A 17,876-nucleotide genomic window follows, 5' to 3' on the forward strand; every position below is an offset into this window, starting at 1 on the left:
GCAAATCTCTCCCTTTCCGCTCTGCCAAGCATGGCCAGGAGAATCCAAATCCCCTTTTCTCTCCCAGAGAATAAAACCACCCGGGGGTGAGGGGGGATTTTTTCCCCTCTGTATTTTGTTTTATTATTTTAATATAAATAGAAGTGAAAAACCCGGGGGGGGGAGGGTGAAAAAGGCTTAAATTTAAAAGTACCGAGAAGGGGAAGAAGATAGGGGGGTGGACGGATAAAATACATAGGGAAAAAAAGTCTAGCGCAGAGATTTAGTTCCATCTGAAAGCTGTCGGCGCGAATAAAAAGCTTTTCTTTGAACCCTGAGTTTAATAGCGAGAGGAGAGAGAGGGAGATTGGAGCGCCAGCCCCAGGGTTTAATCAGCCCTTCGTTTGATAAATAGAGTGAGACAAGGCTTGGAGTGTACATTTCCCCACCCCTTTCCCCCCAGCAGCCTGCGTGTCTCCTCTGCAGCGCTGCTCACTCGCTCGCGTTACGCTCCTGTCTCCTTTTCACTTCTGCTCTTCGGCCCGCGGTCCAGCCGACCCACCGGTTACCCCCGCGCACAGACAGAGGCCAGTGCGCAGGTGGAGAGATGTGCATGCAAACAGATGCACTTACTCACCAACGTGCACACAAATGGAGAGACGTGTGCCCAAAGAGAAAAACACACGCAGACACGCACAAAAGCACACACAGGGAGTTGCAGACCCACAACCAGAAGGATGCAGACAGAGCCTCACACACACAAACACGCAAGACCAACACAATCAGGCATGTGTGTGCGCACATAAATGCATGGAAATAGACACGCACACTTGTGCAAATGCGCATTCAGATGGACACCCATGCACTAGTGCTCCTGGAGATACACACACAACACAAATGGCAGCAGGACACACAGCTCACATAGGAAGGGTGGGAGGATGGGGATCAGAGGAAGGGTAGAAAAGTCCAGCCCAGGAGGTGTGAATAATTTATCTCCTGCTGAAGTTGCTCCTGCGCGCGGGGCCGAGGTGAGGCCGAACACGGCATGCCTTTTAAGCAGCAAACCTTTTGGAAGACAACTGTCTCCTTAGGATAATGGCCAGGCCTAGTGACAAGAAAAGACTTTCAACTTGCTCTGCCGTGGCAAACAGCCAAACTGTCGTCTTCTCCAGGATCCCTCCACCCTGCTCGACTGTCCTATCCCCCCCAGCAACCGCGCTGAGCTCAGGGTCCCTCCTTCCCAGCTGTCCCCGAGCCAGGGGGTGAAATAAAGACCCGCGGCAAAGGGCTGGTGCCCTGCCCCGGCCCCACAGCGTACCCTGCTCTGAGCCCAGTCCCTCGAGTCAGACTAAAGCGTTTCAGTCCTCGTGAGCCTGGACTGTCGCGTGCTGCCGGCAGGGGGCTGGAGAGGCCAAGGGACGCAGCAGTGCCCGAGGCCAGCGCAGTGGCAGGGACTTGGCTTGGCTGATCCGATCCAGAGCGGACGATGAAAACCCCCCAGGGCTGCCCTATGCTGCGGGGGGCACAGCGGGATGAAGACGCAGAGTGCAGCCTCTGTGTCCACGTGGCCCCCGCTTTTAGCTTAGGTGCCTGCCCGCTGCCAGGGAGGGCTTGGTGCTTTACCGCCTGCCGGCCAGTGTCTCTTTAAACACGGTGTTATTGCTAGTGGGGGGCAGGGAGCAGTAATCCTGGCTCAGGGCTGCCACTCACCTGCCCTGGTCCACTCTCCCTCCGCCCCAGCAGGCTCACAGGCCCAGGAGAGCAGGAGAGGGGACTGACCGGACAGCGAAAGCCCCACCAGTCTCCTCTCCCCACCACGGCCCTTCTAGGATCCTCCCCGGGCCTCCGCTTTGCCGGGTCTGTGATGGCTGGGGGCCGGCGCATGCTCATCCGACCGTCCCAGCCTGACAATGACCCCGGAGCACAGGGGGTGTAGCTGCATATCATTTACATATGCAGATCAGGCCAGGTGATCAAGTAGCAGCAGAGGTGGTTTGGGGGTGGGGGTGGGGGTGGGGGTTGTGTGTTGAGGGCACTTTTAAATTCATGTTCTTCCCTGCGTAACACTGGCTGTCCAAGGACCATCCCGAGAGGCACTCATAACCCTTCAGCCTTTGCTTCATGAGGCCCTGGGACCGGGTGTTTGCCACATCATGGTGGACTGGGGTTATTCTCCCAACTCGGATCTGACCCGTTTCCCTGGCCAGAGCTGGCTTCCCTCCTGGCTCGGTCTACAATCTCAGACGCTCGGGTGCTCAAGCGCCGCAGCTCAGCGGGACTAGACAGAGACGCTCGGCTTGGTGCCACTGGAAAATTCACTTGCGTTATTTCTGCCCGTTATTCCGAGTGGGGTCGAGTGGGCTGAGACCGTGGCTGACAGCCAGGATACCTGTATTCTTGTCCCAGCTCTGGCAGGCAGTGTGAGCTAGTGGTTAGAGCAGAGGATTGTGAGCCAGGACTCCTTGGTTTTATTCCCAACTTGCAAAAAGAGTGAGCTATGGTTAGAGCACGTAATTGTTAGTCAGGATTCTTGACTCTGCCCTGTAGCTTTAAGTCGGTCATTTCCCTTCGCCGTGCCTTGATTTCCCCATCCCTTGGGCAAGCTCTGTTCTGCCCACGGAGGATGAAATGACAGACTTGCCTAGGATGTTTTCCCACCATCTCCTTGTGTGGTTCTGCAGCTCCCAGCAGGCTTTGAAGAATCACCTCTCCTGGTCTGTTTGTTGCGGTCAGACCCTGGCGGGATTCCTGCTCTGTCAGCCTGGCCCATGGGTGTGATGTGCTGCTAAGTGGCCAGCAAACTCAGTTCGGTGCTGACTCGGCTCAGTTTTGAAGCCGGGCTGAACAACCTCAAACCAACCCCCAGAAGCTTCTCGCAAGCTTGAGTCTAACCAATGTCCTGGTGCTGGCTGGATCTGGACGCACACACCGTGGAAATGTAGAATAATCGATTGCCTTACAGCCAGCCCTAGAGGCCTTGAAACCCCACTGCACTGGGTGCTGTACGGACACGGAGCTAGAGTCGCTCCCAAACTCAGGAGCCAAAGACCCGAGGCAAAGGAACCAAGTCTAAGGCCCGGAGCTGACCCATGGATGGCCCCTTCCAAGGTTTCCAAATTCCTTTCCATGCCAGGTGGGCAGGAAACTGAACCCCCTCGGGACGTTTTCAGGGCAGCGGAGCTGTGCCAGTCGTTCTGTGAACCGGTGGCTAGGGGCCGAATCCAACTTGGGAGTGACGCAGACACGAGGGACTGCCCGGCCTGGTTTGGGGTGAGGGCGGATGACAGTTCTGCTCAGAACTGGGCAGCGCGGGGCTTTGAAGCAGCTGCCCACTTGCAGAGCGTCTACCAAAACGCCTCCTGATTCAAGGAAATTCCCTGCACCGGGCTTTGCAGGAGGCTGGGAGGGCTCTGAGCAGCCTGAGAGCCCCAGCGGCAGCAGGGTGATTCTGCAATGCACAGCGAAAGTCCCTCCTTGCTCCGGTTCCCAGCCTGAAGGCATCTGTCACTGTACCACACTTGTTGGCCCAATAAAAAGCTCTCCCGTGATCTACCTCAGCCATCAGTTTCCCTCCAGGATCAATACAGCTGCAAGGGTTTCTGTTAGTCTAGCCTGCCTGGCTGAGAGACCTTAATAAAGAACTGTCATCTCCTTGCACTTCTGGAGTGCCTTGTGGCTGGAGCACGCATAGCGGGATTCCTAAACAGCACCGAAATGCAGCCTCCTCTGGGGGCCCTGCCGCAGCTCTGATGGGGGAGCTGAAGGACAAGCTATTTGGGGCAGGTGGCATCTGGGTTTGTACAGCACGGTGCACCCTGGGGTCCTGGCCCAGGAGTGGGGCTGCTAGAAGCTACTGCAGTGCAGAGAGTAGCCCATGATAGCTGCCCTGTTTGACCCGGTCGGAGCGACCAAGGGCAGGGTAAGGCCTCAACCCAGATCCCTGCGTCACCTCATCTCTAGGAAGGGGTGAGCTGGGGCTACCGCTCTGGCTCTTGCCGAGAGCCCTGGGGCACAAGCTGGGAGGTGGGGGGGTTGGCCCGCCCCTAGGGCATTGATTCTGCCAGCGCTCAGAGGAGCAGAGCACCTCCTGCTGGTCACCAACACCCACCAGCCAGCCTGCCCGGAGCTCCTTCAGCTCCTGAGATCTCCGGGGGAGCCCCACGTGCTGTGACCAACCTCCTTGGCTCGGCCGCCTGCCCCCTCCCCATCCTGCCTCTTCAGTGCCATGGGGGGCTCGAAGGGCCGAGGTTAGCAGGATGCCTAGACTGGGCAAGAACAACCAGGAGGGTAAATGGGCATCGCTCCGCAGATCCCAGGGGGGCAACAGACTGGCTTCCCAGGCGCTGCGGCTCTGGCCCAGCGGGCACCTCTGCGGGCCCTGTCCAAGCCCTGACGAGGACAAGGGGTAGCGGGAACAGAACCCGGGGCTGCGTTCGGCCAGCAGAGCCAGAGCGAAAGGGACCAGCTCCTTGCTCGGCGTCGGGGGCCGGGGGGGCTGGCGCGTTTCACTGCGGCTCTTGGGGTGCGTGCTGTTTTTCTGATGATGATTTGCTGGCGGGGGGCGAGAGGAGGCAGCTTTTGGATGGCAAATGGAATTGACCAGGCTGGCCGGAGCGATGGTGGGTCTAACCCAGTCTCCTCCCGCTGCCCAGGCAGGGATGTGCGTCGCCAGCCTCTGGGCCGGGCACCTGCTTGACATGGGGGCTGTGAAGAGACGCTGGGGGGCTGCTCTGAGTCTCACTGCTCCCTCCCCCTCCCCGCGCTCCCTTGCTCTCTGATTCCACTCACTTCTCCTCCCACCTCTCGCCCCCCCTTTCTCTCACTCTGATCTCTCTTCCTCTTTGATCTCTCTCCTCCTCACCCCCAGCCTATCCTTCCCTCCCCTCTCTTTCTTTCCTTCCTTCTTTCCAGAATCTCTTTCTTTCCAACCCCCCCATCCTTTTTTCTCTGCCTCTCATCCCCCTCCTCCCCTCCAGAAATGCCATGCCAGGGTCTGTCGAAGATCAAAGCACCCCCATGAAATCCCATTGAGTCGACTGCAAGGCCCCAGATCTCCATCCGGCCTCTCACAGGGCAGAGCGGCTGCGGCCTGGCCAAACCCTTCTCACTCTGCATTGAAGAGCAAAGGGGGGTGGTGAGGGCCCTGGGGAGCCCTGGCAGGTCACCCCGCTGCCCCTGGGATGCGGAAGGGGGCCCATTACATCTCCCTGGTCTCATCTCCATCCGGCTTGCCCTAGTGCTGTCTTGCGTGAATGCCATAGCCTCAAACACATCCATTCTAGCTGCCCCAGCATAGTGCTGTGAGCGCTCCCCTCCCAGCTGAGTCCCGCGGCTGGCTGGGAGACCTCTGCAGAGCTCAGCAGGGCAGGTGAGACAGTCGGGGGCTTCTGAGCTCATCCCAGGACCAATCCCTAGCTCTTATCATCCGTACAGCTCAAAGTGCTTTACGAAGCCTTATTTTACAGATGGGGAAACTGAGGCCCAGAAGGGCAGCTGAGTCTCCAATGACCTGGGCTCATTACAGAGCTGGGTGTGGGGACCCCAGGGCTGGGCTAGAGGGGGCTGCAGGTCGGGCTTGGGGGGCTCTGACAGAGTTAGGGATGGGGAGTCCAGGGCTCAGCTAGCAGGAGGCTGCAGGTCGGGTTTGAGGGACTCTGGCAGAGCTGGGGTGTGGGGACCCCAGGACTGGGCTTGCAGGGGGCTGCAGGTCAAGTTTGAGAGACTCTGGCAGAGCTGGGGTGGGGAGCCCAGGGCTGGAATAGCGGATGGGGGTCTGTGGGTCAGGATTGAGGGGCACTGGCAAGGAGGGAGTGGGGGAGTTGTGGATGGGATTGAGGGGCATTGAAAGAGCTGTTGGGGGGAAAGCCCAGGGCTGGGATTGCAGGGGCCTGTGGGTTGGGACTGAGGGGCATCAGCTCCTTCCCTCTCTGGTGCTCGCTACCGGCCTGACCCAAAGCTGGCATGGAGTGGTGAGGGGTTAACCGGCTGCTGGTTGCTCTTTCTCAAAGAGGACAAACAAGGACCCTAGCCTCCTGCTCTAACCGCTACCCCACACTCCTTCCCAGGACCAGAAAGAGAACCCAGGCATCCTGATGTGTAGCCCCTCCCCCTGCAGCTCTAACCACTACTCCCCAGGGCAGGCCGCTTTCTGGGCAGGGACTGGCTCCTCCTCCTCCTGTCTTTGTACAGCACCGAGCACTCATGCCAGGGGCTGGGGTCGTGCTGTAGTAATAACTAAGATCTGAGCAGAGAACCTCGCCAGCTCCCCGTAGCTGCCAGGACTCTGCTGGGGGAAAGACTCGCTTGAAAAGCAAGTGATGTGTGTTCGTACAGCACGAGCGCCGGGAGCCCTGCTGCGTGCCTGGGCCCACCAGGCCCTAGGGTGCCACCGACAATAAACAGAGAGAAGCGGCAAAGAAACCGCAGCTCCTCCCCCCCCCGCCTGCTTCGTCGGTGCCCCCCACCCGCTCGCGGCACAGCCCTGTGCTGCCTTTCAGAACCCCAGCTGTCTCCAGCCAGGCTGCCAAGCGGCTGGGGCCCTGCCAGCTCCTCTTCCTCTGGCGCGGGGCTCGGCCTGCTGGCTGGTGCCAGCTTGATTCACTTCAACGTGCCGCTTTCCCCCAGCCCGGCCCTGCCTGGAGGCCAGGAAGCGTTGAGACTCCCCCACCCTGAGCCTCCCCATCCCGCTGTCGCTGTCGATGCCCAGTAGCCCCCGGGCTGGCTGTGAATTCGCTGCCACGTGGCCGGCTGCTGTTGTGGAAAGATGCGGCTATCGATCTCCCTGGCAGGGCAGGGGGACACCGGGGGGCTGGGAACCCGGTGCCCCGGTGGGTTTAGGGCCCACAAGGTGGCTGTGGGCAGGGGCGGCTGGGCCCAGCCGGGAGATGAGAGGGAAGGGGCTGGGTTGTGGATGGTGAAGCCAGCCCCAGGCAAACTGCACGCTCACACATGTACACAGCGTAACACAACCCAGACACACACACACACACATACACACGCAGGCTGTCCACAATACACACACACATACACAGTATGCACCCTAATACACTCGTGCACATTGGCTCACACATATACACAGCGTAACACAACCCAGATACACACACACACGCAGGCTGTCCACAGTACACACACACACACACACACACTGTATGCACCCTAATACACTCGTGCACATTGGCTCACACATGTACACAGCGTAACACAACCCAGATACATACACACACACACACACACACACACACACACACCGTATGCACCCTAATACGCTCGTGCACATCGGCTCACACATGTACACAGCATAACACAACCCAGATACACACACACACACACACACACACACACACACCGTATGCACCCTAATACGCTCGTGCACATCGGCTCACACATGTACACAGCATAACACAACCCAGATACACACACACACACACACACACACCCTCCGTATGCACTCTAATACGCTCGTGCACATTGGCTCACACATGTACACAGCGTAACACAACCCAGATACACACACACACACACCACTGTGCTTCTGGCAGAGACGAGACACGGCCAGCAGCTTTTCTCTCAGTCATCATGTGGCAGGACCTAGAAGATATGAAGGATCTTCTAGCTCTTGTCCGAACGTAGAGCCATCGCCGACAAGGCAGTACCCATTTCCATAGCCTTTTTTGGTTCTAGAAGTCAGAAGTATATGTCTTTGAATGACATACTCCACTCACGATCCAGGTCAGATCACCAATCTGTGTAGCGTGTATGTTTCAGACAGGATATCGTACGGTGGTCGATTCAAAGACACGACCTCGTATAAGTTAGACATATGCGCTATTTTGAGAGCCTGGAACTATGTTAGTGCTGATCGTAGGCTATCTACGTGACCTCCGAGCTCAACCATTGTTTGACTGTTAAGATGCCCTTTTACAGTTGAAGCAATGGAGTATTCGATGTTCATGCTCCATCAGCTAGTGGTGCACATTTGGCTTGTACATTCTATTCGCGGAAAGAGACCTTAACTGTGTGGAGTTCTTTGTGCTCCCCGAGCTGGTGAGTCTCTTGTTATTGCTTTCCGATCTCTCTCTCAAGAAGAGAGAAGGGCATTCTTGTCTGTGATGTGGCTGGCGTAATGAGTTATAGTTATTCGCGAGAGATCCTGTCTTCATCTGCAGTAGAAGTCCTAGGGCGCGATTCGTCCCTGGTTTCTGCGCTGCTGTCCAGATATCCAGGAAAGGGGATTGGTTTAGTGTTTGAATGTCTGCGGGGCATACCCTAGTTCGTGCTGACTTCCCTCAGACGTACGATCTGTCTCAGTACCGAAAGGGATAGTGCTGGGTCACATGGGTAAGTGTGTCACCCATCACGCGTACTCGCCCAGCTACTTCCCCCTCCGATCGCAAGCTGCGATGACCATCATCAAGATGATTTCGCAACGTCTGTACTGCCCAGGCGAGTCGAACTAGGACCGCGCACATATACTCAGCTCTCCAAGAATGCAGTAATGAATCATCGGAGAATAGAGGGGAAGATTTCTCCAAGTTGACAAGCCGATTCCTCCAAACAGACTGTATTCGCCAGTAATATAGTGGATTCCGTTGGGGGAGGGGAAAGGTCTCCAAGCGGCCTGACCAGGTATTTGTACGTTATTGTCTGGTATTTGCGAGCGGGGGACACAAGTGTGGCCATGGAGCGCTTCAGATTGGTAGGCAGGTTTGTCATAGCTGAATTTGCACGAGCTTGAATTGGGGAAAAGCATACTAGGGCTGGCTTGGAGCAGGTGGTGCTAACCTTTTAGCATGGGAATCGAAAATACAGGGTCCAATATACACACAGTATTGTTTGCCTCGAGGCGCCCAGGAGGGTGGGCTTCATCCTTGTATAAGTTTGAATACACGACTATACCGGTCAATGACTTGTATTGTCGTGAGGTAACAACGTAGTGACAGATGCTTCTTGCTCCTAGAGTTTTTGGCACTCAGCGCTTTCAACAGGACTTCCTTGAGTTATAGGTACATAACCTTGTGTACAACTCGGCACAAGTATTACTCACTTAATGACCTCGAACCTTCCAACTTTCTTTACATTCTTATTATAAAGGAAACTTACGTGGAGATCAATTTGTTGGCCTCACAGCCATGTACTCACCTTAACTTCCATTGTTTATCATGCTGGTATGAAAATACGTTAAGATTTTGTATTTTTGTTTTTAAATCGATTGTTAAGGTCATTTAGCAAAGTGCTGAGGGCTAGAAAGTTTCCCAAGACCATGTTTCAATTATTAAATGGACCCCTTCGCCTTGGTGCATTGATCCAGGCATTTGTTACAGTATTCACCACTGGGTAAAAGTTAGCCTCTCTTAAATCGGATTGGGAATTTGGGATCTTACAGAAGCCCCAGAGCCTTTAGTTGAGTCTGGGTAGCCATTTGTACTTCAGCGCCATTTGACCAAATAGCATAGAGTGTTAAAGGGTTTGGCAACCTCTCTTTATTTCTCTAGATAGTTTTTTATTGTGTATGGAGTAATAGGGTTGTAGATAGATTGTGGGGAAGTTTCCCAAACCAGTTCTAATTATTAACATGGTACCCCTTCGCCTTGGCTGATCCAGGCTTTGTTACAGATTCACATCTGGTAAAAGTGCCTCTCTATAAAATCGATTGGAGATTTGGGATCTTACAGAAGCCAGAGCTTTAGTTGCATGCTGGGACCATGTACTTCAGCCCTCCTGCCAAGTAGGCCTGGAGCTGCTCTAAAAGAAAGATGCAAAAACCCACCGTCCGTCACCCATTAAGTTACATTCATAGAAAAAGCCTGCAAAAATCCCTCAGTGGACAGGAAGAGAGAAATAGTAATTCTTAATTCATGGGCAGTGCTCACATAACCACAACGCAGAAGCCATGGAAGTACCAGATAGGCTATGGCGCCAGAAGGAGTAGCCTTCTCGTAAAGCTTTCAAATCATTTTACTTAGTAGTTATGTGAAGAGACAAAACCTAATTACTTACATTTGTTTGGAAGGGCACATTGGTGTAAGCTTGGCTGAAATCATCATTCAGAATCTCATCACACGGTAGCGTAACAATACCCAAGGATACATGACACACAACACTACACACACACCACACACACACACCGTATGCACCTATTACTTCTGCACATCGGGCCTCCACGTACACAGCATACACAACCGAATCACACACACACACACCACACACCTCCGTTGCACTTATACGCTCGTGCACATTGGCTCACACATGTACACAGCGTAACACAACCTATACACACACCACCACCACACACACACACACACACACAGAGGCTGTCCACAGTACACACACACACACACTGTATGCAGCCTAATACACTCATGCACATCGGCTCACATGTACACAGCGTAACACAACTCAGATACACACACACACATGCAGGCTGTCCACAGTACACACACACACACACACACTGTATGCAGCCTAATACACTCGTGCACATTGGCCCACACTGTACACAGCACAATGCACAACCTAGATACACACAAACATACAGGCCCTACACAATATAACACACTCACTGGCATGTAAATAATACAACCTAGGTGCACGCTCATACACAGGCTGCCCACAACATAGACACACACTGTACACAGCCGAACACACAACTAGATACACTGACAGGCTGTACAAAACAGAGCACACATGTAGACACACACTGTACCTAGGAGAACACACAACCCTCGTAATGCACATGGCAGACACACATTCACACACGTGAACAAAACATACACACTACACACCATACACCTCCACACACACACACACACCCAATGCTCATGGCAGAACACACAACCTCGAAACACGTTCACACATGCCTTCAGGCACCTTTTACACGAAACACCCGCTGAGCCATTCTGTACACAGCACACGTGGTGCAACAATCATACACAGTACAACAGCGTCACTCCCACAAAAGGCACACGTCATAACACCCAGCCCAACACAGCTTCACACGGGCTGGGCACAAACCACACACACACGGGCGGGATAGGGGGAGCAGGCTTCCAGAGCGCTCAGCACCCAAAATGCACCCAGTGCACCACACGCTCAGCAGCTCCTTCCTGCTCGCCTACCTCGCTGCTGACCCCAGTGCTCCAGGGTGGCGCTACGGGGCTCTGTGCTGCAGGGAGCCGTGGGATGGGGGCTCAGGAGGGGGCACTCTCCCCTCTGGCTCTGTGCTGACCCCAGGGTGGCGCTACGGGCCTCTGTGCTGCAGGGCGCCGTGGGGTGGGGGCTCAGGATGGGGCGCTCTCCCCTCTGGCTCTGTGCTGACCCCAGGGTGGCGCTATGGGGCGCTGTGCTGCAGGGAGCCGAGGGGTGGGGGCTCAGGAGGGGGCGCTCTCCCCTCCGATTCCCCAGTCCCCCCCCAACATTACTAGTGAGAGAAGCTGGTCCCTGTGCTCGGTGCCGTGCGGGGTCCCTCCCTCCCAGGACGCTAACGCTCATCCTCTCTCCCTTCCCAGTTGTCCAGACCCGGTTCAGCGAGGAGCCGGAGGATCAGACCGTGGTAGCCGGGCAGAGGCTCGTCCTGTCCTGCGTGGTGCTGAACTACTCTGGGATCGTGCAATGGACCAAAGACGGCCTAGCGCTGGGCATGGGGCAGGGGCTGAAAGGTACTGACGTTCCAGCCGGGGCAGGACTGGGGGGAGTCGGGCTGATCCATCGCTTCCCTGTCGCCCTGCGCCTCTGGGGCGTAGCCTTCTCTGCAGCAATGGGGATGGAGTCAAAGGCACAAGCACCAAGTCAGGGAGGCACGACTGCTCCACGCAGGGCCCTTCTCCTTGCAGGCTGGGCCGGGGAAGCCCCTGGTGTTAAGGTCAATGGAATAAATGGGACTGAGAGTCCAAGGTATTAACAGGACCCTGTCACTGTCTGGGGAACACCCAGGGCCGCTCCAACAGCTTCAGGTGCCAGATTCTCAAGCCCACTGGCATCCTGCCTCCCAATGCGATCGGGGTGGTGGAGTCTCTTTCTGGCAGCCCCCTCCTTTTCCCTCTGGGCACATCCAGGTTTTGTTCGTTTGCTGCCCCATATCTCCTCCCTCCCGTGCTCATCTGTCCCTCCTGCCCTGCCCTTCCTTCTCTCAGGGTATGGCCACACTCACACTTTACAGCGCTGCAACTTTCGCGCTCAGGAGTGTGAAAAAACACACCCCTGAGCGCTGCAAAATACAGCGCTGTAAAGTGTCACTGTAATCAGGGCGGCAGCGCTGGGAGCGCGGCTCCCAGCACTGCACGCTACACCTGTAGAGGATGTGGTTTACGTGCAGAGCTGGGAGAGCTCTCTCCCAGCGCTGCCGCTCTCACCACACTCACACTTCAAAGAGCTGCCGCGGCAGCGCTTTGAAATTCCAAGTGTAGCCATATCCTCAGTCTTCATTTGGGGCCCCCCCACCAAGCACACTCGGGGGGGGGGGGGGGGCAGAGTGCCGATAGCTGGGACAACAGCACCACCTGCTGAATGAGATGGAGAGAGGGGAAGAGGCTGGCTGGCATCCAACATGTGGAAAGCAGGACAGAGTGAATCCCAGACGAAACTCCATTGATTTCCAAGGGGAACACCTGGGATTCTTTTGGCCCATTCTCTTCCTACACTCTGAATTCTCTTCCACGCTCCAGGGTTTTTATCAACTCCAGAGGAGCCATCTCTTTTTAATCATAGCACAGACTTAGCCTGTGGAACTGACTGCCACAAGATACTATCGGGTGCTAGAGGTTAGCAGGATTCACAGTTTATGCAGATAATAACACAAGCTGTTCAGAAGCCACTGGCTACCTGGTATTAGGAACAAATTAACCTGTCCTGGGGCAGGTTGTTCTAGAATTAATAACAGTCCCTAGCTCTTATTATCTGTAGCTCTCAAAGTGCTTTACAAAGGAGCTCAGTATTGTTATCCCCATTGTACAGATGGGGAAACTGAGGCATAAAGAAGGGAAGTGACTTGTCCAAGGTTACATAGCAGACTAATGGCAGAACCATGACCAGAACACAGACCTCCTGAGTCCCCAGCCAGTGCATTAGCCACTAAGCCACACTGTCTCCCATTATGGGGGTTCCTACATTTTCCTCTGAAGCAGCAGTTGGAAACAAGATACCAGGCTAGATGGGCCCCTGATCTGCCCCAGCATTTCTTATACTCCTGTGCCTTTCAGATGAGATGGAAAACTGCAGTCTCAACCGCTCATGCTCGTTTAAGATTTCACAGCACCTTTCCTAGGAAGATAACCTTGTTCCTCTGGCCCCATTCCAACTCTGGCAGTGATGTTCTAGCTCCTATACTGTTGTGCAGCATTGCTGTTGAGCCACTGCCGTGCCCCACCCCAGATGCATTTGCATTTCAGTGCCTGGTGAATGATTCCCATGTAGCACTGCTATGTGGCAGTTAAACAGCTGCCACGCGTCACCTCTGAGATGGCTGCATTTCGGCACTGGGTGAGCAATCCCTGCCCAGTGTTGCTGAGTGGCTGTTAAACAGCTGTCATGCTCCACCCCAGAGGTGGCTCCAGCCATTCCTGATGTAGCTCCTATGTCATCGTTCACATCTGTAAAGGGGTTTGGGATGCCAGGGGATCATCCCTTAACCCATCTCTAGTGCCTCCTACCGGTGCTGTGTCCCTTCAGTCTGCGCATACCATGGTGCCACTCCAGCGTCCCATCGCCTCACTGTCTGTCCTGTCTCTTTCTGCAGCCTGGCCGCGCTACCGGATCATCGGCACGGCAGACTCCGGACAATACAACCTGGAGATCACCGACGCCGAGCTCTCGGATGACGCCTTGTACGAGTGCCAGGCCACAGAGGCAGCGCTGCGCTCTCGGCGGGCCAAGCTCACCGTGCTGAGTAAGGGGCCGCCTGCTCCCCCAGCCTTCGTCTGCGGGGCTCCCCCGGCCCCTCTCCCCGCAGCACGGCTGTGTCCGGCTTTGGACTAGGCACTCTGCTCTGTCCCTTGTTGGGTTCTTGCAAAGTGGCTCTGTGACAGGAGACTGGCAGGGAGCAGCGAGGGTGACACACGGCGGGGGGTGCTCTCCCCTTTGCGTCCATGTTGATGCAGGTGTCCCCTAGTGAACCACTCACCCTGCTCCCAGCAGCACAGCGCCCCCTACTGCCAGGCTGGGACACTGGGGTCTGCACTGACCCAGAGAGGAGAGCGCCCCCTACTGAGCCACCACCCCTGTCCCTGCAGCACAGCGCCCCCTAGTGCCAGGCTGGGACACTGGGGTCTGCACTGACCCAGAGAGGAGAGCGCCAACTAACCCTACTCCTGTCCATTTTCCACTGGGGACACCCACTCAATAGACCCAACTCATGGGCGCTTCTCCAGAGGAGACCTGGGCCCGACAGCCCCTCCCTTGCACTAGCACGGCTGCCGGGAGCTGTTCCCTCTTGGATACCCCAACTGTGGGAGGGGATCCCGTTTTCCAGACTGCCCCAGAGCCTGAGGTCGCGGCTCGTGCCGGGTGACCCTGATCTCCCTGAGCGCTTTCACCAGCCTTCGAAACCAATTCACTCAAAAATTAAAGGCCAAGAACGTGGTGGCGGGCGCCGGCTCCGTGGGCAGTCGGGAATGCCGCTCCCGCAGCCGCCTCCCCCAGCCTCGCAGGTCCTGGCTCTGCCACTCGCTTTAATGCCTTCATCTATATGCGCGCTGTGGCTGAGTTACTGCAGCTGCGGGCGCCGTAACTTTGATTTCTCTGACTTTCGTGCCTTGTAAAAAGCCACAGTCGAAATGTTGCATGAATGGAATTTGGGGCTGATTTTTTTTTTTTCCTTCTCTTGCATTGAAATTCTTATTCTAACGCCGGGAGATAAAATTAAAGGCAAGGCGAGAGGGGGATGCGGCTGGATTACTGAATGTGCAGCTGCAACCGTAGATTTCCTCGCAGTCGCTTGGGTTCCGGGGCAGGTGGGCTGGGGCCCGGGAGCAGCTAGAAAGGCTCGTGCAATGGCGATGGTGGGGGATGGTTTGGGCAGGGTCTGAAGGATTCAGGGCTATTTGGAGCTTGGCCTGCTACCCCACACATGCATCCTCCTAGCTCCGTGCGCTGGGGGCTGCAGGAGACGGTCGCGCTCCCTTCCATGACTCAGTTAAGCCAGGCGAGGGTTTCGGGAGACCACATGGGGGATAAGGCCAGGCCGTGCAGGGAGCTAGAAAGCCAGAGGGACTCGTAGGGTCTGCTGGTGTCCAGCAGCCTCTGTTAGAGTGAGCCCAGCCCCATCTCTCCTCGGCGGCTGGGGCTCTTTGCCAGTGGGGCGTCAGGCCAGCAGCCGGCTCTCGGCACCACCGCAGCCCAGCTCTGAGAGGGGCCGAGCAGGGATGCTGCGCAGAGGGGGCCAGGCAGGACTGACAGCTGTGGGGACGCGCTTGGGGCCCACGGCTGGGGCATGTGGAGACAGGCTGGGAGAATCAGACACAGGCTGAAATTAGCAGATGCCGGCGGTGGAAGCCATTAGGAAGGGATCCTTCCTCCCCTGGCCCACCCCATGGCCCTGCCACCCGGTCAGCCAGGTGCACTAGGGGAAGGCTCTGAAGCCCTGTGACAGGACACCTGTACAGTCAGTGGCACGGGGGGATGGGAGGGGAGGTTCTGGAGAGACAACAAGCAACCCCATCCTTTCAGCAATGCTGCCAGGGAATCTCCTCTCTGCCAGCTCTAAGGAGGCAAAGGGAGCTTGAGATAAACCCCCTAAGGCCCAGCTGGGCTCTGATTGTGCCCACTCCCCAGGGCAGGGCCAGGTGACAGGATGACTGGCCAGACTGGCGCTCTCACCGCCAGGGCAAAAACAGCCTGTAAGCAAAAGCACAGGAGTCAGGGTCTCAAACCCCGGTCCCGAGCGAGTTGGCTGGGGGCAGGGATGCGAAGCGGAGAAACAGAAACTGAGCATGTGTGTTCCATCCTTTTCCGCTGTTTCCTTTCGCGCTCCCTCCTCTAGACAACCATTATGTATTTGCATAACTGCAGAGAACCTCCCCTGGGGCAATTTGAAACCAACGGGGCCTTTCCAACACATTCATCTAGGCTCCCGCTCTGCTGGCATGTCAGAAAAATCCCATCCTACCTGCAAACAAACGCATTGTCTTTCCAGCCAGTACGCCAACCCCCCACCCTGCCCGCCGCTGGTCCCAGAACTTTTACAGTGCGCTCCGGGGACTGCATCTGCAGGTGAACAGAGAAGAAAGCCCTAAGCTGTCACTATCGCGATGGAAGGAGCCTGTGATGGCTCACACTCACCCCTACCCACAATCCTGCCTGCTTGAAGGTTGGGAGCTCAGATCTTTTCTTGATGGCCCAGTTTCCTTCTCCTAAGGGTTTGTTCTTAATTCCAGACAAGGCCTGCTGCTTCTTTTATTTTTATTTTTAAATTAAGCCCTTAATAAATCAGTAATGGGGCTTTAGAAATCAATCACAAATTGGCTTCATACAAAGAAAAGCAACTTCCCCAGCTCAGCTTCCCGGGTGACAATCAGCTGTCAAAGCCCGACGTCACTTACAAAGAGCCTGCAAGCAGGCCTGTGTCTTTTTTGTGCTGCTAATCAGTTTCCCTTTATTAGAGCATCATCAATTTTTCAGTGTCACGCGGCCTGGATTCATTAAGACGTGCAGTGGTTGAAAGAGCCACGAACAAACCTCCGCTCGCTGTGGAGCACAACTTGGGAGGGCTTTTTTTAAAGCCCCTGTCCCCGCAATAAGAGCTGCAGGTCCAAGACAGAGCTCCTGAGCAGATTCCATAAAGCCCTCATTAAAACACAGATCTCTCTGCGTATTTCATCTCACAGAATAGGCATGGAGCCGCCTTTAGATAGCTGGGCTCTGGCTGGTCGTCCTGTCTCCGTGTCTGTCGGAGACGGCCGAAAACAGGGCTAGCGCTGGTCAGGACGCTTTTTTGCTCACCTCAGCAAGACTGAAATGGCTGGCAGGGAAGGTTTGGTTTCAGCAAATGTCCCGACTTGAAAAGCAGTTTAGGAATCGTGAGCATTTTTCAAAGGAAAAGTTTTGGTGTCTCAGTTCAGCACGACTTTCCGGTTCCCTTCATTTGTACTAAGGAAAAAAGAAGCAAAGGGTTGAAACTGAAGTGAAATATGAGAAGTCTTGATTGACTCAAAACAATTAATTTTTTGGATTTGCGGTTCACAATATTTTTCGAGATTTCAACTTTGATCCCAGTTTGAGCATGGAAAAATATTTTAAATCTCGAAAATTAGCATGGGATGGGCAAACAGTTCCCCTCCCCTGCCTTAATATCAGGGTGTGACCCCCCCCCCCCAGCCCCATCTAAATGGAGAGTGGTTTGTTTCCTGGGGTCAGACACCTTGTTGGAGTTTCTCGAATGGGGCCGGATCGACTGAGGCCAGTTTATGCAGGGTTTTCAGGTTATAATAGAAGGGTGGTTGGAGCTCGGGATGGAGGGTGTGAGCTGGTTACCATAATGGGCTATCAGGAGTGAATCCCTCCCCCAGCATTACCTGACCAGTCAGACAGGTGCATCACGGGAGCGTTCAGAAGCACCAGGTATTGACCAGGGCTGAAGTCAGAGTACTGAGCTGATGGACTAGTGGTCTGGTCTGGTGCAGATGCTGGGCTGGATGGGCCAATGGTCTGGTCTGGTGCAGATACTGGGCTGATGAACCAATGGTCTGCTCCGGGGCAGCGGGGGGGAAGATGCTGGGGTGGATGCACCAGGGCTTAGCTCAGATATGAATGGTGTAGACTGCACCCGGTGGCTCAATGCTCTACCACAGCACCCTGACCCCTGCGTTCCCCTGCACCCTGACCCCTGCGTTCCCCTGCACGCTCACCCCTGCGTTCCCCCGCACTCTCACCCCTGTGTTCCCTGCATTCCTTATGGTGCTTGGCTAGTG

At 55.5% G+C, this 17,876-nt stretch overlaps 1 protein-coding gene across 1 annotated transcript in view; it reads left to right on the top strand.

The window, feature by feature from the left end:
- Positions 1–17,876, top strand: part of KIRREL1 (kirre like nephrin family adhesion molecule 1) — an 83,794-nt gene that overhangs the window by 50,427 nt on the left and 15,491 nt on the right. The window contains exons 2-3 of the mRNA XM_032792241.2: positions 11,484–11,633; positions 13,709–13,858. Of these exons, the coding sequence (XP_032648132.1) occupies positions 11,484–11,633; positions 13,709–13,858 (300 nt within the window). The remainder of the gene's footprint in view (positions 1–11,483; positions 11,634–13,708; positions 13,859–17,876) is intronic.

This window comes from Chelonoidis abingdonii, chromosome 11 (genome assembly GCF_003597395.2).
Source record: "Chelonoidis abingdonii isolate Lonesome George chromosome 11, CheloAbing_2.0, whole genome shotgun sequence".
In the NCBI taxonomy this organism is placed as follows: domain Eukaryota; kingdom Metazoa; phylum Chordata; order Testudines; family Testudinidae; genus Chelonoidis; species Chelonoidis abingdonii.